The 20885-nt window shown below is 44.9% G+C and overlaps 1 protein-coding gene across 6 annotated transcripts in view; it reads right to left on the bottom strand.

Annotated features, from left to right (window-relative positions):
- fam184b (family with sequence similarity 184 member B) overlaps positions 1–18883 on the bottom strand; it is a 32207-nt gene extending 13324 nt beyond the window's left edge. Inside the window, exons 1-13 of one of the 6 annotated variants that reach the window (XM_084931341.1) lie at positions 18195–18879; positions 11603–11803; positions 8761–9435; positions 8010–8145; positions 7517–7668; positions 6877–7422; positions 5674–5781; positions 5283–5581; positions 4390–4540; positions 1963–2082; positions 1602–1734; positions 1118–1248; positions 870–985 (exon numbers count right to left, since the gene is read on the bottom strand). In XM_084931341.1, the coding sequence (XP_084787467.1) occupies positions 870–985; positions 1118–1248; positions 1602–1734; positions 1963–2082; positions 4390–4540; positions 5283–5581; positions 5674–5781; positions 6877–7422; positions 7517–7668; positions 8010–8145; positions 8761–9435; positions 11603–11803; positions 18195–18461 (3035 nt within the window). In that variant the 5' untranslated portion in view covers positions 18462–18879. Of the gene's footprint in view, positions 1–869; positions 986–1117; positions 1249–1601; positions 1735–1962; positions 2083–4389; positions 4541–5282; positions 5582–5673; positions 5782–6876; positions 7423–7516; positions 7669–8009; positions 8146–8760; positions 9436–11602; positions 11804–18194 lie in introns of all 6 variants that reach the window. The other 5 variants (XM_084931343.1, XM_084931342.1, XM_084931346.1 and 2 more) reach the window with 5 other exon arrangements.
- Positions 18884–20885: the final 2002 nt, after the last annotated feature.

Raw genomic sequence — 20885 nt, 5'->3', positions numbered from 1 at the left:
TGTTCAGAGCTCCAAGGAAAAGTTTAGCAAACTTCCTCCAAACTTGGATGAGATGACGGGTAAACGCGAAGCTCCAGGGAGGAGCTTTGGCTGGCTTAACATAGAGACTGTGAGAAGCTGGGAAGAGCTAGTGCAGTTAAAAATATACAAGCTCACCAGTTTGTTCGCTCTTGGTGTTATCTTCCTCCCCTGTCTCTGTCATCATGTTTGGTTTTAGTCTTCATGTCTTTTAGTTATTTTCTCTTTTACTTTGAACATTAGTTTGCTCAAGCAATTTGTTGCAGTTTTGCTTCATTTTTCATTTTTTCCTTTCTTTTTTGCCCTCCTTTGTTACTGTCTACCCACCCTCATTAGCTCCGTGTCTGGATCGAACCGCAGTCTCATCCTCAGTCAGCCCTCTGTGTGTGGGTTTGTGTGTGTGTGTGTGTGTGTGTGTGTCTTGTCTGTTGTGTTTTGGTATTCGTTCACCCTCAGTTCCTACCTGCTTGTTAACACACTAATCAGCTTTTTAAAATAAAGTTTGTTTGATTTTTGTTCCATTTGCTCAGTTTTTTAATCTGCATTTGGGTCCATGTCTGATTCTGGCACAATTAACACATTCGATTTACTTTAGCTGCCATGTTTTTGCTTGGTTCGCTAAGCTAAGTCATTCATGATTTCTTATTTTACGTTGCTGCTTCCAGTGTGCCATTCACTGCAAATTCATTTAGTTGTCACTTTGGTCCCAGTTGCAAAACAATTCCATCAAACTATTTAAACTGACAAGAAATTAGGTGGAAAGTATTTTTGTGAATGCCAAACATTCATAGTCTCTCTGTAAAATCGATGGCTTTCGCCTTGACTGATGGACTCAGTGTTACCGTCCCTACCTTTCCTTTAACTGCTTCTTCAGTGCTGTGTTTTCTCTCTGCAGCTCCAGCATGGCGCAGCGACTCTCGTCCAGCTGTCGCTCAAACACCTGATACTGGTTCTGCTGCTTCAAATCCTTCACACACACACACACACACGAATAAAGTAGTAGACAACAGAAGTTGACTTGCTGGAGTTACAGGCAATGAATCACAGGTATTGAGGCCAAGAGGTGTGTGTTTGTGCGCACACGGTGTGGGTGATTTACCTGTTGCAGAGCCATCATTTGTGTGTGCGCCTGTAGTTGAGCCTGTAGGTCTTCTATCTGCTGCATGTGTCTCTGGGTCATCTGTCTGCTCCACTCCGTGTGCTGCTGGGTCAGCTCTGCTCGCTGCTTATCTACACACACACACACACACACACACACACACACACACACACACACACACACACATACCGAAAACAAAATCAATGGGCCCCACTGTTACAGGTACCCTTCTGCTGTTGCCATGGTGAAGTGTATCCATGGCAATGGCAACTTCACTGTTGAATTTATAATCTCAATGCAATGTGTATATCGTTGTGCGTGTGTGTGTGTGTGTGTGTGCTTGCTTATTTTGCTCATGCAGCTGTGTACATGCTATCCAGAGTGTGTTAATGCCTGCATGTGCTTATGCTAATGCTAATGTGTGTGTGTGTGTGTGTGTGTGTGTGTGTGTGTGTGTGTGTGTGTGTGTGTGTGTGTGTGTTACCCAGCTCCAGGTGGTGCATTGTCTGAAGTCTGTTCCTCTCAGACAGCAGCTCTTCTTTTGCCCGTCTCTCTAACGCCTGCAGCGCCATGGCATGACTATGTCTCTCTTCGGCTAGCGACTGCGTTTGGGGCTCCTCCAACAAATGAACACACATTTTTTTTTTATAACCACAGCTGCAATTCTTCTTAAGCTCACAAAAACCCATTGTTGCAGTAAACGCGCACACACACTCACAGACCAACATAATGTTGCCTATTCACTGCGGCACTTCCATCAAAGCTGCTAAATTATTCATCACAGAGAAAATCTATGAACGGGCGCACGTAGGAATTTTAAAAATGACTGTGCATCATGTGCGTACCTGCAGCAGCTCCCTCAGTTTCTTGTTTATCTCCTTTATGTCTTGGACCTCCTTCCTCAACTTGTCAATTTCAGGATTCACGTGGCAATCATCTCCCTGGCCTGCCTTCTTTTTCTCTGCCTGCATTGGTGACAAATTGGGAGCAAAGGATTTTTAAGGCTCTCCATGCTGTCAAAGTAATCCTGAGATAATGAGTCTGCAGCAAGAATTAAATGGAGATGCCACTTTTGTTTTAGGATGTGCATACTCAAACAGAATAAATAAGCAGGCTTATGGAACAAATTAGAAGAGCCCTCCAACAATTTAGCATCGCACGCCCAAAAAGTTGAACGGATTACATGAAACATCCCGACTTTAACTTTCTAGAGCGCATCCAGAGCTGTTGTTTCCTACATTTAAAATACAATAAGAGAGAATCTTTTTGCCTCGTAAACACCCACATCTTTTAAAGTCCTCATTCAAGTTTGAAATGCAGGATTTCTGCCATACAGAAAGCTACAAGACAAAGCAAAGGCGTGATGGACACAAAGTCAGGGTCGTGTTCTCAGACTTGGCAAAGATTAGAGTTTACACAACTGTTTTTAGAGGCTACAAAGCACTTAACACAGCTAATAAACTGACCTGGATATGTATCAGGTAAATTTGTATTATGTAAATTTGACATTTAGCATGTGTGTGACTTTTTATCCAGGCCATCTAACCTCTTCTGGAAGCCAACAACTCCGACATACCCCTTGTGCCAAGGGAAGAGAAGCATGGCCTAAGCTCGGCAAAGGGCTGCTGTCCCTGATGCATCCATCTGAGTGAGTGTGTGTGTGATGGTTAAAAAGCGCTTTAAGGCACAGAAGAATAATGTGGCCTGGAGTAAAAATTGCTTTGAGCGCTCCGTTAGAGTAAATAAATACCATGGCAGAGCGTGTACAAACCATCGCTTGGATTATGTGTCACATTTATTAAAGCAGGAAAATCTACAGATGCCTCCTAGGAACAGCACGTTAGTGGGAGATGAAGATGGGCTTGGGAAACCGAGTCAAATTTCCTAAAAACATTGCAGAGACCACTCTGGAACCTGGAAGGACTGGATGGGCCAGTGATAGGAAAAAGGGGGAAATACGAACTGGTGAAGAAGCAAGTGTTCATATTGGGAGATTAATATGAGAATTGCTTTGCAAAGCCTACAGCTTCTGGGTTATCACGTAAAAAGAAAAGCCATCAACAGAGTGTGAGCAGCAGTGAAGAAATCCTCAAATGACTTCAGATCACTACAGACAAGCCAGAACCAATATAGGACTAATATCTCATGGATACAGGCTCAGAGATCAGGATGTAAAACAAGGGTCCCCAATCCCAGTCCCAGTTTAGATGTGTCCTTGATCCATCACAGCTGATTTAAATGGATAAATTACCTTCTCAACATGTCTTGAAGTTCTCCAGAGACCTGGTAATGAACTAATCATGTGATTCAGGTGTGTTGACCAAGGGTGAGATCTAAAACCTGCAGGGACACCGGCCCTCGTGGACTGGGATTGGGGACCCCTGATGTAAAAGACCCAAAACAACCGATGACCCTACTGAGGAAGTGATGCTTTTCTCCAACATTTAGGATGGAAAGCTGAATATTTTTTTGGGTCATTGGTCTGTCAAAACAGGATGATGACATCATCTTTGCCTCAGGAGGGGAAAAAAATATTCAACTCAACTATGAACATTGCAGCAGTTCCATTAAGAGTTAGTCTAGGGCTGTCAAACCGATTTAACTCATGCACAACATTCAGCCCAATTTGATCCCAAGAGGGCTCGACCACTAAAATCATTACATAATAATAACTTAAAAGAAAAGTCATGAAAATGACACTGTCCATATTTACAAAACAGAGATTTACAAAGGGGAAAATATGTATGTATGTTTCAAGAACATATCTCCCTTTGTCTCCGTTTGCTGTCGTTACAAAGACACCAATTCATCATCAATTGAACAAACGCGTCAGCACGCCTCTTCAGCCAAGCTGGTGTGGCAGGTCGTGGGTTTTCAGCAAGAGCTGCAAAGCTGACAATGATTCAGACCTCTGGTTCAGATGAAAAGAACAGTTTGGACAGCCACTCCCATGATCCCCAGCTTCCATAACGGCACTTCCAGGGGCCGAAATCCCACCGTATTTATTTTAACGCTGCTCTGAGAATATGAGTCACGCTGCTCTTTTGCAGTGAATGAACCTTAATTGCACAGCTCTGTTTTTAAATAAATACGCCTGATTCAAGATATCAGCTACGCTGCCAACCCACCTGATTATTTTTCATCTGTTCAGGCAAAATTTGAATAATGAAGCCAAAGCAGAATGGCAAAACAGCCTGATTACGTTTCTAAAGAGACAATCAGGGCCAAGCATCACAAATGGGTTTCTATAATTCGATTTGCAGAGGGCTCACCTGCGACTCTAGCTCGGTGAGCTGACCCTGCAGCTCAGAGATCTGAGCCTGCAGCTCCTCCTCCCGGCTCTGCCATCTTTGTTCGCTCTCGGCGACGGCGGCGTTCATCTCTATCCTGAACTCTGCTCTGAGACGATCCTCGCACTCCGCCCTGGAGGCATCCATCAGAACAAAGAGTGAGACACAGCTAACCTACATGCAAAATGACTTTTTAAAATTTCTTCTGGTTATATGCCATCTAACATTGCAAAGCAGTTCCTATTTATTTTTTGCAGCAAACATGCAGAGGAGCATCCAATTCCATAAAGCACATAAATATAAAATCTGACTTTTATATTAATGCATTGCCATATTAAGATAATAAGATAACCTGTTATACCTTCAGCTGACAGGTCGGTTTTTAATGGGTGTATTTGAATGAGGGGAAAAAAGAGGACATGTATTGAAGGGGGAACTGCGTGTAAACTGATAGTTTCGAGTGATGAAACACATTTAAAATAAATGCAGAGGGCTGGTTTTTGTTTGCGCATATGCTCTAATTGCTGTCTGCACATGGTGAAAAACAGGCTAATAAAATACATCTGTCGAGGAGGGCAGACTAATTGGTGATATTGATTTAATTTTCATTAATGTGCCGACACCGTTTACCAGCTCACACAGAATTTTTTCTGCTGCTACATCTAATTTCTTGGCGTGCGTTTGCTCTGTTACAACACGTTCCAAGTCAATAAAGTTTATTCAAACTTGAAACGAGCTTCAATTCAAATGATTTCCTTCCTGACTCTGATGTTTCCCAAAGATCATTTAGGTGAGCGGCGGGAGGGGGCTGATTACAAGCAGACTTTGTAATGGAAGCCTGAGCAGCTTTGGAAGGTCTGTGTTTGATCTGCTACCTGATCCGGTCCTCTGTGTGCTTCTGGTTTTGCTCTAGAAGACTCCTCTCCGTGTTCATCCGGCTCTGCTCCAGGACTTTTTCCTCCAGCCGATGCCTGTCAGCTTTCAGGGATGCGATCTCTCTCTGGTGCCTGTCCCGCTGCCTCTCGGCCTCGTCCTGAATGCGAGCCAGTCGACTCCGAGCCTGATGGAGCTCTTCCTCCAGACGGGAGCACTGCGGTCCACCCGAGGATGGCGCATCGGGGGTCGCCTTGTCTTTCTTGTCTTTATGGTGGATCAGTGACTCCAACCTACAGATCTGAGATCACAGGAACATATCTCTTTCTCTTCACATGTCACAGGAACTACAGCTGATGTTTTACTCTCAGTTAGCGTAACCTGACTTCTAACCTCACTGGTGGCATCTTTCAGTTTCGTCCTCAGCTCCTCTCTTTCCTTCTCCATCCTGCTGCGTAGCTCCTCAGCAGCTCTCCTCTCCTCTTCCAAACGCACGCACACCTTCATAAAAACATTCATCCTCATCAAAACTATTATTACATTAGCAAAGAATCTCCTTTTTAGCACTCGACCCTACCCTTCTGTCATCTTCTTACAAGTGAGCCTAATTAATAATTAGTAATAATGAAGTGAACATGATAAGAGGGCTCAAAGGGTAGGCAATTATATGATAAAATCTTTAAATTTCTACATTTACTGGGAGCAAAAAACGTCTATTAAATTTCTCTTTTGGTTCAATCTGGGGGCGAGAACTCTCCCTACGGGCGTCACAAGAGAATTAACTGGATCAAAGGAAAGCATTTTTGCTACACAAACATAATCGTTCACAGATTTTTTCCCACAATCCCTTTCTTTCAAATTATTCTGAAAATATTCAGGTTAAAAAAAGAGGAAACTTTTGTTCAACATCGTCAGTTGCTGACAAGCGACGCAAGCCCAAAATATTTAGAAGCTCTGTTTTATTTAGGCAGCACCCCCGCTGAGGCTCGACTGTGCAAAAGAGAGTCCGACTCAGGCGCTGCGTTTCTGTGAACTTCAGTAACCTGGTTACTGTCGACGCCCTTCGGTTGCCCGAGCCACGCAAACTTTTTCTCAGGTGTGTGGATTAAATGGGTGAACTTTTGCCTCGACCCTCATGGCTTACGGTACGTGTTTGACTGCAGGCAGGGAGATTTTTACTGTGTTGGCAACGGTTTGTGCTCATATCAAAAATAATTACATCCAAAGTGTGACTGAAACTAAAAATAATGAAGCCTGTGTTTTTCGGCTTCCACAGCAGGCCGTTTTTAAATTTGAGATGCAAGCAGTGCACATTATAAAGAATCTGTGTCTGGTCCTAATACAGAGCCAGTCTCCTCTTACTTCTTAGCACCATCTCACTGGGTTCCAGTGCAAAATTACTAATGCTCATTTATGATATATAGCCTCAGTTTTTAAATATAGTAGCCAAACAGGTCAGGTCACTAAGTGGTATCAAAAATGCAGCTTCTTTCTCCAGTTTTCCTCTCTAACCTGATTTCTCCTGTTATGATCACTATGGCAGATGTCTGTTAAAGTTAAATGCAGAGAACTCTTTGTGTGCCGACACATGCTGACCTCTTGGTTGGTTTTCTTCTCGGAGCTCAGAGCTTCTTGGACGCCGTTTAATTCAGCCGCGTGTCTCCTCATCACCTCCTCTATCGCCTTCCGCACCTGCTCCTTCAGTCGCTTCCTGTCCTCCTCGGCCTTCTCCGCCAGCCTCTTCTTCTCCTCCTCCAGCTTCAGCTGCACGCCGGCTCTCTCCGCCTCGACCTGTTCGATGTTCTTGTCGAGCTGGGAACGAATGCGGACCCTCTCCACTTCCAGCTCTTTGCGCAGGCGGTCCACCTCTTCCTCCTTCTCTCTCCTCACACGATCCTTGACCTCTTCCAGCTGTCTGTGGTGCGCTTCCTTTTCCTCGTCTCTTTCTCGCCGTATTCGGTTCCTTTCCTTCTCGAACTGATCCCTCTCCTGCTCCCGCTCCCTCCGCAGGCTCTCTCGTTCTTTTTCGATCTCCTTCTGCAGTTTGTCCCGCTCGTCGTCCGCGTGCTTCTGAATGCGACGCAGCTCTTCTGTCTGGGCTCTCACCATCTCTGAGCGCAAACTGGACAGTGCTTCAGCGTGCTATAAACACACAACACAGCACACTCATTCATGCTGTGCTTATATTTTTGTCCACATTGCAGTTTTACCATATGTGCATGTGTGTGCGTGCTACCTGGCGTATCTGCCTGGCGTGGTCGCTGTTGCGGCCGCTGCTCTGCAGCTCCAGTTCTCTGTTCCTGCTCTGCAGACGGCTCACCTGGCTCCTCAGCTCCTCCATTTCAGTGCACACACACACCTCGCAGCCTCCTCGATTCAGCAGCTCCTCTAACACACAAAGTAATTGATTGATCGTCTATAGCAGAAGCAGAATGGATCATCTGACCAGTTCTGACTGAGGAAGGGTCTGAATTAGGGTCTGTGCAATAAATAAAACTCAGAGTTTTGTGCTGACGGGGTGAGATGCCAGTTTGATGAAACTGTTTGCCTTTGAGCAGGAATGAATAATTTGTTACATTTTCTCTACATATTATGGCAGCGTGAGTGGAAAACTTAATTAACGGCGGGTTTGAATGAGGAATGGGGACGTGCACCTGGCACAGCTTCAGTTTTTGCAAGCTCGCTCCGAGCAGGGCAGGTAAGATTGACAGGTGCGAGAGGCAGACTACCTGCTCTGCTCTGCAGCTCGTCTTCCTGCAGCAGCAGCCGCTCCTTGGCTACAGCGAGCTCCTCTTCAGCCCGCTTGGCCACGCCCTCGGCCTCGGACACACGCCTGCGATCCAGCTCCAGCTCTTCCTCCAAGTCCTGCAAGGGAGGGATAAAGGCCAGGAAGGAGTTTAGCATGAGGGCAATTAAGGTCAGGCGATGCGGAATAGTACTGCATGTTGACAAAAGGCCACGAGGGAATAGAAAAGGAAAAAGAAACAGACGAGAAAGAGAGAGAGAGAGAGAGAGAGGCTGACAGCAAATTTGACACAGATGAGGGAGGAGGGAGTGAACACAATCAGACAAACAGAAAAAAAAATGAGGGATGAAATGTGGTGAGTCAGGGAGCTGTCTTGCCCAGCTGCGAGCCTTTAACGGTCTGCTGTGAGGACTTACTGCATGTCAGCTCCATGCCAGCTCTCACAGGGCTTCTTAATGCTCATGCGTGAGGTGGTGCAGCGAATCTATCCTGCTCCTCATTAGCAGCTAGTTGGCAGTGGGAATAACACTCAGGGAAGGCAGCTTGTGGTTAGACAAGCAAGATGCCTCCCCCACCCCCGCTCACCCTCCACCCCCCAGCTCTGCTTCTACTTCAGTCCCTTCTTTCCCATCAACACTATTAGCTGGGCGCATCAGAGACAGGAAGCTGCAACATTTCAATTTCCCTTCCCAGCGTTGGATTATGCACGCAGGGACGAGAGAAAAGGCGCGTACCTGTATTCGCTCTTGCAGCTTCACTGTATTTCTCTTGCTCTCGGCTAGCCTCTCCAGATGACTCTCCACCTCTGCCTCGGCCCTCTTCACCCTCTCCCGCAGAGCGCTGTGCATCCCTTTCTTCTCCTCCTCTTCCCTCTCCTCCCACCTCTGCCGCTCTTCCCTCCACTCCGCCTCTATCTTCTTCCTCATTTCCTCTCCCTCCTCGTTTAGATCGTTAACCTTTCGCTCCCATTGCTCCCTCTCCTCCTTCACGGCTCGCCTCTTCTCCTCCTCCGCTCGATCCCTCTCCTCCTTTAGTGCCTTTAGCTCCTCCAGGAGGGCTTTAATCCTTTCCTCACACTGCTCCATTTTCCTCTCCTCCTCCTCCTTCTTCTTTTCCTCCTCATCTTCTCTTTGCCTATCCTCCTCCTTCCTGTTTTTCTCCTCATCAACGACTGTTTTCTGGAGCTCCTCGCATTTGGCATCCAGTTGCTGGATCTGCTCGTCAGCATTCTCCAGTTCTTTGCTCAGTCTCAGGTTTTCCTCCTGGGCAACACTGATCTGGGCCTTGGCCTCCTGGAGGTTTTCCTGCGCAGCCTGGAGCTTTTCCTCAAACTCTTTTCTTAGCTCTGCTTCCGTTTCACGCTCCCTCTCCTCCGCCTGGATGCGGAAGAACTCAAAGTCCGCCTGCACCTGGAGCCACAGAGGACGAGAGAATAACTCACACATATAAACCTTTGGTAGTGACAACCTTCCCTAAAAAGCACCTAATTTTTCTCCAACAACTCTCGGAAAAGCCTTTCACACTTTGTTCCATACTACAATGATACTTATGCAATAACAAATGCATGCTTGTTCAAAGGTGTTTCACTGTGCTGAGATCTGGGAACTGTACAGACGGCTGGAGCGAACAGTGTGGACACAGACTATACAAAACATTTGTAAAAGGCCAGACTGGCCAATTAGTGGTAACGCTGTGACATTCACACAATACTCAGTATGTGGCAAAACATCATTACCAGCCTGCAATGTCGAGCTCGGGCAACTCAGAGCCGCAAAAAACTTCTTCAAAAGTCACAAAACCAGAAATCAGAAAGAAGCCTCAACATGCAGCAAGCTGCAAACATTATAAACCAAGGGGGGAGACACTGTGTGGGTTTCTTTGACATAGCTCCATATTAGTTATATTAGCTATACAGTTATATAACTATGACTTTTTTTTTTTTTTTTTTGCAAAATAAGCCTTATTTGAACCCAAAGATTTGCTGTTTTCTGGCATTTATGAAACCCTTATTCTTAATAGTTAGATCTGCAGTAATGTGTGTTGACACTGTTCAATACTGTGATAACAAATAAACAAATACTATATGCTTATTAGCTATCCATTCACTGCTAACATAGACTCCAGGCACTGAAAAACCAATTACCACTGCTTTTACTGAAAAAATGTTCACATGCTAGGAGTTTATAAGGAATAAAATTATTATTTTCCAGAGGTGAATTTCAGGAATTCTTCTGTAACATTGTAATATTTATGCAAAAACAAATATACACTGCAACTATTCAGCTCACTCAGCAGCCACTTTGTTAGCTGTACCCAAAGAGTGCCGTGAAAATATCCCAAACAACATTACACCATCAGCAGCCTGAACTGCTTATACACGGCAGAAGGGAGACATGCTTTCATGTTTTTGATGCCCAATTCGGACACTATCGCCTCAATGTCTCTAATCTTCTGTTGTGCAGTTTTGGGGAGCTCATGCAAACCATAGCCTCAGTTTCCTGTTCTTATCTGACAGTAGTTGCACCTAATGTGGTCTTCTGTTGCTGTCGTCCTTTGTGTGTGTTCAGAGATGCTCTTCTGCATACCACCTTCTTAACAAGTGGACATTTAATAAGTTACTCTTGCCTTTCTATTAGCTTGCAGCAGTCCTGCCATTCATCTCTGACCACTGACATCATGAACAAGGCATTTTAACTTCACCTCACTGGATATTTTCTGTTTTTTGGCCCATTTTGTGTAAGGCTTAGAGGTGGTTGTGCAGAAGATCTCAGCAGCAGTAGTCTGATTTAAAAAGTGCCAAAACAAGATAATACTACGAAACTAAAGATGTTAGAGACAAATTTTACTAGCATAAGTGTTATGTTTGTGATTATATAGATGTTATGTCATTTATGCTCATAGGTACCTGTGAGAGATATCATGCAGTGTTTTGACACACTCACATTCTCATAGTTTTTGCACCAGTGGCGCTACGACACTCGTCTGCTCTAAAGGTGATAAGGCTTTCTTTTACTGGCGCATTAATCCTGTTCCAGGTTGTTTGATGTGTGACACTTATCGTTGTCTGTAGCCTGTTTCACTTAAAAACACATCCCTGTGGTTCATACGTTGAAAGCCTGTCTATGTGAGTCTGGTAGGTTTGTACAGGTGTTTTCTTGTATCAGACCCACGCTGATCTACCTGCTTTGACTCGAGAAAATGACAGTACGAAATGAAAACACATGACAGATGTCAGACATGCCAGACAGATAACAAGGAAAAACATTTCAAAATAAAAGTTTTAGGTCCCTGTGTGCATTTTTTATGTATTTAGTTGTTAAGACGCTTTTTTGTTTCCCCCCACAGACTCGATAGGAAAGCCATGTGGGTATTTATGATTCATGTTGATGTTTTATTGTGGTGCACAGCATATAAATTATGAAGACTGGGTAAAGTAACGGGCTTTCTGAGCGAGGCTGGCTGCCGTAGGTCATGTTAGGGTCAGGTTTGATTTGCTGCCCTCACTGGGAGGTTAGACATTAAATCACAGAGACACAACAAGGACCCCGACCCCCAACCCCATAAACAAGGACTCACACATGCACGCACCTGGGCCCCGACTCGCTGCTGCTCATCCAGAGATTCCTGCAGCTCCAGGAAACGTGTCCTCAGGGCTGACCCCTCCCCTTCGTGGCACGTCTCCATCAGGATCCGGTGCAGCTCGTCGTGGTGGGCGTTGCTCAACGCCTGCAGGGCCGCCTCCTGCTCCTCATTCTTCATGTTCAGAGAATAAATCACCTGGAGCATCAGCAACAAGAGGGCAAACATGGATGTTTTTAATGTTAATGCATTGCTTATGCTCATCACAGTGTGTTGAGTTCATGCTTCAAACTGCATGCCTTTGACTCCCTTAGTCTTAGAAAGTTAATACCAGACAGACAGATACGTGATATTAGATCACTTACCTCCATAAATAAACCACCAAGTCTAATATTTTTTGACTTGCTTGGTTAACTCCCCTTTTTTTAATCCACCAAAATCTGATGACTTAGAACATTAGCGGTCAGAATCATTCAAGCAACGCAGCAGAGATCCCAAAGGTCAAGAGACTGAAAAAAGGCCCTTTTGTGTAGCACTTTTATTAGTTTTGCAACCAAATGCAGAATATTTGAAACCTGAATGGTGAGTCATTGTTGAGAGATATTGAGCGAATAATGAATTTCCACAATTTGATATGAAAAGATTAAAAATGACCTTGGCCACCTTGTTAAAAATATGCACGTATTGAGAGTAAAACTTCAATATTTTATGGGAGTTTTCAGTCTCATATGAGCAAACCTGGTTACATCCTTATGGCAGCTTTATGCTAACAAATATTACAGTAATACAGTGTTTTATCACATATATCCTGTTACAGTGATAGAGTAACATATTAAACAGGGGCTGTAATGAGGGCAGGATGTGTATAAACAATCACCTGTGAGCTAAAAGCTAATGTTTCAGTCTGCTTTCAGAAACTATTTCTTCTCCTGGATCTCATCAATATGATGCGGCACCATTGTGATGCCTCACAGCTGGGTTTGAATCCTCTGACCGGCTAGGACCTTTCTATGTGGAGTGTTGCATGTTCTCTTTCTCCCAGACTCCAAAGGCATGCATGTTCATTTCTAATATAGTGTCATGGCTGTAGCCTGCCTCTCATTCTATGACAGCTATAAGAAATATAAGAATATAAGAAAATTGATGGATGGAAAGTTTTAATAATGTCTGAGGGAGAATATATCCTGATCATCTTGGGCACACAAGGCTGCACAAACCCTCTGTTTGTTAAAGACAGCCAATCAAAAGAGAGTTGGATTAAAGAGAGAGAAGTTCAAACTGGCTGCACCAAGAACCAGCTAAAAAAAATAACAATTTTGTACTGTGAATTATGCAAATGTACCATAGTGGAGACCAAAACTAAAACTATAGAAAAGATGGGAAGGGGAGACAGATCTCCAGCCTTTGCTAACACAAAGACCCAGACAGCCATTTACACCTAGATTTGCTAATTAGCCTAAACATGGATGTCTTTGGACTTCTGGTGGAAGCTGGAGCGCTCAGAGAGAACATGCCAACTCCTCACAGAAAGCCCAGAGGATTCAACCCCAGGACCTCCTCGCAGTAAGGCAACAGTGCTCTCCACCAGTCGAAATAATATTAGACTTTAAATAGTAACACTGACAAACTGTGTGTCTGAGCCACGGACAGTCAGGCTTTATGCAGCGATGCCTGTCAGCATGTATGGAGCCTCCCTTCAACCTCTCCATATAGAGCGCTACTAACCTATGAAATACGGCCTGTTTCTCCCCGCTATTCACTTTACCCCCTGCGCCATGTCATCATCTCCTCCTGGTGACCCTGACGTCTCACTTATCCACTTGCAGAGGTGTGTGTGTGTGTTTGTGTGGACTCACACGCATGCGCGTACTGTATCCGGGAGACACATGGGCTCATATTTTACTCAGACGCCTCTCTGTCTGCAGCTGGTACAGGCCCGCCGGACATTCCCTGTGTCCCTGTCTCTGCCCAATGTGTGTGTGTGTGTGTGTGTGTGTGTGTGTGTGTGTGTGTGTGTGTGTGTGTGTGTGTGCGTGCATGTCATTAATCCTCTCTCACACACATTTACATTACCTCGACACTGTCAGTCTCCAGTAATCTGTTATGTATTTATTGTAAAGCAGGTTTTGGTATTGGTGTCAAATTTGAGATTTCTCTATCTCCTGTCCATCAGACGCTGGTGGAGTATGTCACACCGGCTATTCAATCACATCACGATGTGCAAACTTTAGCAAACAGTGACTCATGACAGGGAGGAATGAAGAGGACTCTGAAATGGGGACAGGCTCTAAGGGGGAGGACGTTCTTTGCTGTCCTCTTTGGCTGGTTTGAAAGTGAGAGCATAGAGAAAAAAAGAGATTTAATGAAGGTTATTAGATAATACCTATTAATAATGCAGACCAGTGGTTCCCATCCTTGGGTTTGGACCCCTGAGGGGTTACAAAGTACACCTGCAGACACCTGAACTTTACACCCAACTCTGTTCGTTAACATGCTGTCGAAACAGCCTGCACTCTTCTGGGAAAAGTTTCCAAATCAGAATCAGAATTTCCACAACATTTTGGGGTCTGACTGCCGGGATTTGCTCCCATTGAACTAAAACAGCACACGTGAGGTCATCTACAAATGGTACATGATACAGCCTAGCCTGCAGTCTGCATGGCAATTTATCCCAGAGGTGCTGGACAGTGTCGAGGTCGAGGCTCTGGAATTTTTCAACACTAAGCTCATAAGCTAAAAGATGTGAAGACTGATGTCTTGGAAACAGGATGTAAAATGGTTACCACCATATTCAGATAGATTTAAGAGGGACCTATTAGTAACTTTGCATGATTCACAGTTCTAAATAATCCAGATTTATCTTACACTGGACTTTGGTACAATCCCTCAGTTCTAGCCTTTTTTAACTTCTCCCTTTTATCCAGATTACTTCCGTCTGACATCAGGTGGGTGGGGCTTCTGTGGTGTGCTCGAGATGATAATTGCTCTCTTTGATGTCACATAGAGCCAAGAGTAGAAAAGAAATACTAACTGAAGCTAGAGCAATCTGAACCTTTTAGTTTGCAGGGATTACTTAGACTAACACTAACTATATTATTTGAAAGAAAAAAATCTCCCTCTCAGCCCTTGGGGGTGGTATATGTGTGCTCCTCAAGCTCGGGTCCTCGACCGGAGGAATGGGAATCTGAGGATCCTGTGCAGTATTTTAGCTGTTTGTAGGAGTGCGCTCTTCTGGACCTCTGATGCTGTGCCTTAAATCTGCTGGAGCCACTCACACCAGTCATTTTATCAGCTGGCATAGCAGCAATTCATCAATTCTGTATTATCAGTCCTTGTCCATGTATGCCTTGTTCCAGCTGTCCACTTCTCATGCCCTGGTTCCCCAACACCCGACACAGACCTTGTTAAGCTGCACGACACCCGAGCTATTGTGGTTTCAGTGAAGCCAGTGGACCTACTGTCCCCATACATCAGGGATGTCAAACTCATTTTGCATCATGGAGCGCATACAGCCCGATTTAAGCTTAAGTGGGCCTCACCAGTGAAACTCCCCTTTCTGTCAGTGCTGGTCTGGGTTGGACCTTCTGTATGTCTAGGTTGGACACACAGTCCGATTCTGCAAACACCTGCCCCCCTTTTGAGCCTCTAATTAGCTCTGATGAGCACTTTTGTCTAACCAAAACCATCTGACCAAACATCAACAAAACAGGTCTTTGCAGAACACCTCATTATCTTAATAAAAGGTAATCAGAGGAATGTGTAACACAAAAAAATGTATTCAGGTTTTTTTTTTTTGACCAGCAGGTTCTTCCATCTGCCGCTCCTCTCGGAGTGTGTGTGTGTGTGTGTGTGTGTGTGTGTGTGTGTGTGGGGGGGGGGGGGGGGGGGGTACTATTTGCCATATCGAGTACATCTGAAGTATCACTACTTGACCTACGAGAGTCACCTTTTCATTCCTCTGAAAATTAATCACATGACCTAATCTAAGAAGGAAAAATGATCAGCCCAAGCTCACTCAGCGATGTATTAAGCAGCTATCGCTGCTTTATCTTTAGAGTTACAGGACAGGTAGGAAACCGCTGATCTAAATCTGTATGGCATGTTTTATCTTTATCATAAAAGCAGTGACATCTATGCACTTGAAAAATCCACTCTTGTTCTATTTCATGCACTCGGGTGGGGGTTGGAGGAGGCTTGCTGCTACTCTAGAAGTTTGCTGCCTTACCTATTTAAAGTATAGGTAGGATATTTATATGTCACTAGCATGAATGAGTCACTTCAGTGGCTCCGTTTGTCTACTACCGCTGCGCTTACCATTATCTGTTCATTTTTATTCATGCAGACAGTGGCTGCTGTTTAGCGTCAGCTCACTTTAAGGTCAGATTTAAGGAAAACCCGCTTTCACACAGTTAAGTAAAACTACTACATGCCATCACGAACAGTATTTATCGGATTTATTTTAGGAGGTGGGATTAAAGACAGCTTCACACTTTGATTCAGCTCTCTGGGTTTAAATCTTTGGCAGTTTGGCCAGAGAGTGGCGAGAGCCCGCCACTGTAAATTCTGCCTCGAGATCCCCTTATCGATCCTGCCGGTCGATAATGTTATTCATGTGGCCTCATAAGCCAGTGCCCGTGCTCATTGACAGTAACTTCATAGTCAGCAAAGCATGAAATTAATATTCTGTCTACAGTGTAAAGGAGAGCAAGAGACAAGGCAGCTGAAACAGGAGTGAGACGTAGACTTGACTCGCTCGGTGCACAGAGGAGAGGTTAGGCAAAGAGACAAAGCAAGCGTGCACACAAACACACACTCTCTTACATCAGCCGCCCTCTCCCACTCTCACACATACCTCCACACATATCAAAGAGGGTACTGGGTGTGCTGGATTACAAAGCAGGGAACACAGCGCCTAGTGTACACTCGATAGGGTAAGTGCAGGAAATCCAAAGACAGAATTAGAGCCACCAGTCTGACGTGTAGGTGTGCACATAAGCACACACTTTAATATGCTACTGTTGATCTCTGTGAGTCATGCAGAGACACTACTCCTCTCTCTGTAGTCGCGTTTGTGTGTGTGTGTGTGTGTGTGTGTGTGTGTGTGTGCGTGCAACCTTATGTGAACATTCACAACAGCTGGCCTGACACGGTCAGCTCTCAATTCCTTCCCATTGGCTTCTTTTGCCATGTAAACACACTCCGACGTGCTGCTGGTTTATCTTTAGCAGCACCCATTCAGCCAGGGCAGACTGCTCTCACTGATGGGGGGAGAGGTGTGTGTGTGTGTGGGGGGGGAATCGTGCAAGTCGGGATAGGTGAGTGGAAGAGAGAGGCAGACGTGAGGAGGTGTGTTAAGTAGAAGTCCATATGTGTGGGTTTGTTTGTGCGTGTGTGCCTCCATGCACACAGAATATGGGTTATTAAATATATAAGGTTACCACAGCTGACCCATTTCCTACTTCCTCTCCTCTGCTCTCCACCCCCCAAACAACTCAAATAAACCATGTGCCACATGCCCAGCATCCCAAAGCTCAGGGGAAACCAAACACACCAAATATGTGTATCGATGATTCTTATATTTCAGCCGCGCTCCCGGTTTCATTTACTGTGGTCGCCCCAGAGCTAAAGCGGGGCTGGCATGGCATGCCATGAAGTTTCAGAGGAGACAAAAACAAGCCGTGGCTTCTGTGGAGGGAAATCAGGGTGGAAAGGAACAGAGGGGCCACGAGAGGTTGAAGGACGGGGCTGGCGAATTCCCCTAACAAGCACAGACACAAGTGCTGACCCCTCATCTGTGTCATCTTTGTTTGCCTGGGTCTGTATGCATGATAGGAAGTCCTTTTTTTTAAGACACAGAGGTGCATCCACAAGGGAAGATGAGAAGTGCACAGTCATCAGTATCTGTCATAGCTCAACAAGCCATGGGTCATGCCCTGCCTCTGTGAGCATTATTGTGAAGATACAGAGAGGGTGAATCCTCACATGCAGCTGCTGCAGCTGTTAAACTCTCTGATAAACACAGAGAAATGCCATGTTGGTGTACCAAGCTGTTAATTAACTGTGGGGATTCATCTGTTTCACACCACAGTTAATTGATAGCACACCTTTGGAGTCGTTTTTCTCTCTGTTGGTCAGACAAAGAAGCATCACCCTGGGCTCTGGCCCAGTGAGCTGTGGAATTGTTTTAATATCCTAAACGCCCAGATTATAAATCGATGCACGGTGAAGGTAATCCATAAATCTACTGATTGATTAAAATTGCATCAGTTCTAATTGCTGCCTGATGTCTGGTGCTCGGGATCTGCAGCTGTCAGTCACGAAGCTGATCCAAGTTTTCCCGTCGTTATCCCGAGATAATGTAAAACATGTAGACCTATGTACCGACTTTATAGCTTCTATTACCAGCCTGCTCCTTTTTAATTACTATTTGTTTATTTTAAACTACGGATTTCATGTGTATATTCATTTATTTTGACGCGCCGTCCGTGTCTGAGTGTGAGGCAGCCAGCGGATCATCAGTCAGCCTGACAGGAGTGACATCCGGGCGGCGCGCCTCCCTCCCTCTCTCGGTGTCACCGGCGGGTCTTACCTTGGTGAGCTGAGCGATCTTCTTGCACATCTTGCTGTGCATTTGATAGTCGTACAGCTCCTGCTCGATGTTGGAGAACTCTGCCGCAGTCCCGTTAACGGCGGAGCCCGGCCCGGGGGGCTGTGCAGCCTTACCGGCGCCTGAAGCCATAACGAAGCCCCCCAGGGGAACTTCCCAGCCCGGAGGATAGTCAGAAATGATCCCGCCGCCTCGCAGATGAAAATCCCCACCAGAAATCGTGTCAACTTTTTTACTTGCGCATCTCATTCCCCCGTCGGCACACCCTCTCCCGCGAACGGCATCTCGAGTAATCCGCTGCAAAACATTTGGGAGTAAATCGCCGGGGCTCTCCTCGTGCGTTCCCGTTGTTGCCCCCCTCTCCTGCTGCCCGCCCGGTGATCGCGGAGGTCACACGCTGGAAGTCCATCGGGGACGCGCTCGCGCCGACCGACCCTTTCCCTGTTGTCAACGGATTTTTTTCCTCCTTCTTAGTCTAACAGGGAGCGCTGGAGGATGAAGGCGTACAGTCCGACCACCTGTCTCGCGGCAGGGGCGGAGCGGGGCGTGCGTATCCTATGGAACATTACCGGAGACAGCTCGAGAGGCGCACTGCTGCAGTGCTGCCCCGCCCCTACCGGAGCTGCTGTATCAATGCCGATCAGCGCGCGGAAGGGAGGTGGAGGAGGAGGGGGTCTCTGAGGTCCAGTCATGTGATTTTACTCCATCAGTCAGATAAAAGGGAAGCACTGAGGGCAGTGTCAGTTGCTGTGGACTAATACGAGCACACGATAAACCACATGCTTTGACTGTGGACTGATTTCATTGGAAAAAAGAACAACTACTAGCACTCACTATAAAGGGTGGATTAGCACAGATGAAGGAACTTCCCACACAGTCATTTGTTTCTTAAACACACTACTTTCCAAGTACACATTCACACCTCGTTGTCTCAAAGAAAACCCTTACTTAAGAGTGTGCAAGAAAATGAGAGCGCAGTGACTCACTATACGAGTGGACTCCATTTACTAAATATTCATTTCTCCACCTTAAAGGTGTAGCCTGCTCCAGAAATGTGTTGCTGCGGTTTTTCATAGCGTTTGGTGGACTGACAGAGACAGGTTTTTAAAAAAAAATGCAGCAGAGTGTCAGGATGTAATAAGAGGATCCAAATGCAGGGGCATTAACATGATTTTTTTTTCAAGGGTTATAACCGACCAGAGGGAGCTCATGGGAAATCAGAATATGCTTTCAGAACTAAAAATCACTTGAAACTGGTTGAAAATCCAGTGAATTGTAATGATTTTAATGTGCACAAAGGTAACTACTGACAAAAATACAGTGGACTCTTTTTTCTTTCTTTTTTTTTTGCACAGTAAAGAAATTAAGGAAAGGTACGTGAGAGGATGTCCATCGTTCAAAACCAGGCTGTTAAACCAATAGATTTTACTGCATGTAATATTATTTAACATTATACAGATATACATTTTCAGTGATGTGTTGACGGGGAGAAAACAGTTTTTCCGGTTGTAATTTATCTGCAATTTTTGTCTGTGATTGCATCGATATAATAGCACAATATGTTTGGAGGTGGGGATCAAATTTCAACGTGGTGGGTGCCTCACCGCCTTCCCAAAGTGGGCAGGGCTATATATACACACAGAAGACAGAATGAATGACAAAACACAGGGGTCCAAGGTGGAAAGGACGTGGAGAGGGCAGGCAGTCACAACGTAGGATAAATGTCATAATCTAAACTGTCTAGTTTTTGTAATTGTGTCTAAGGATAGATCATTTTTGGTCCTTGCATCCTTTTTACAAATGCGATGAATCTACAGATAAAGTTGAGCCTGTGAGGCACGTTATCTGTTAAAGTGCTTGAGTTAATTATTGAACACTGTCTTTTAAGTTCAAATCTTCAGTTTCTAATGCAAGATTTTTGACATCTTGGCCTTTAAGCTGATGCTGAATTAAACCCTGATATGATAGGATCAACTCAAATGTGTGTGGTTATTCTGGAGAAGGGTGAGATATGATACCTGAGATAAAATGGCACTTTTTCAGATCGCCAGAAAACCTTTGGCTTTAGCTGTTTGCATAAAAAGTGTCACAAATAAGCAACAATAAAAATGAGAAAAATATACAATTCAATTAAACTATCCCTTCACACAAAAAAGCAGTTTTCTAAAGGCGTTTTATATTGTGAGGTAAAGACTACAATATTAGACAAACTCAACAAGCAGATGGTCCTCCTATGAGCACACCCTCGACAATGATGAGAAGAACATCTCCTTAATTAGAGGAGATCTCCAGCAAAACCAAGTTCAGGAAGAGACAGAAATCTACCATTGCGGGTGAGCAGGGAAAATCTCATTTTTGTTCCCTATTTCCACAGTGCCAGTGAATTGTGGCACAAAGTGGACATGATATCAGAAATATATAAAGCCAACTTAACCATTATAACATCCTCCCTGTTTAGGCTGTTTGCATTAACCCTCTCACATCCGAGTGTTATTCAAGCACAGACATATACAAACATTTATGACAGAGCAGTTTGGTAGGATAATACCTGCTTTGGCCAGACCTTCTGTGCCACTTACGTTTTTCTGATAATTTTGTTGGACACAGTTGACTTGCACCGTCTTGGGCCTATATCTCTCCATTTCTGAAACATTCCTCTTAAACGTTTTTCTA

Source organism: Perissodus microlepis, chromosome 6 (assembly GCF_051167445.1).
Source record: "Perissodus microlepis isolate ML-2025 ecotype Zambia chromosome 6, ASM5116744v1, whole genome shotgun sequence".
In the NCBI taxonomy this organism is placed as follows: Eukaryota; Metazoa; Chordata; class Actinopteri; order Cichliformes; family Cichlidae; genus Perissodus; species Perissodus microlepis.
The sequence above is the reverse complement of the archived record's forward strand: the minus strand, read 5'-3'. Positions and strand labels throughout refer to the sequence as shown.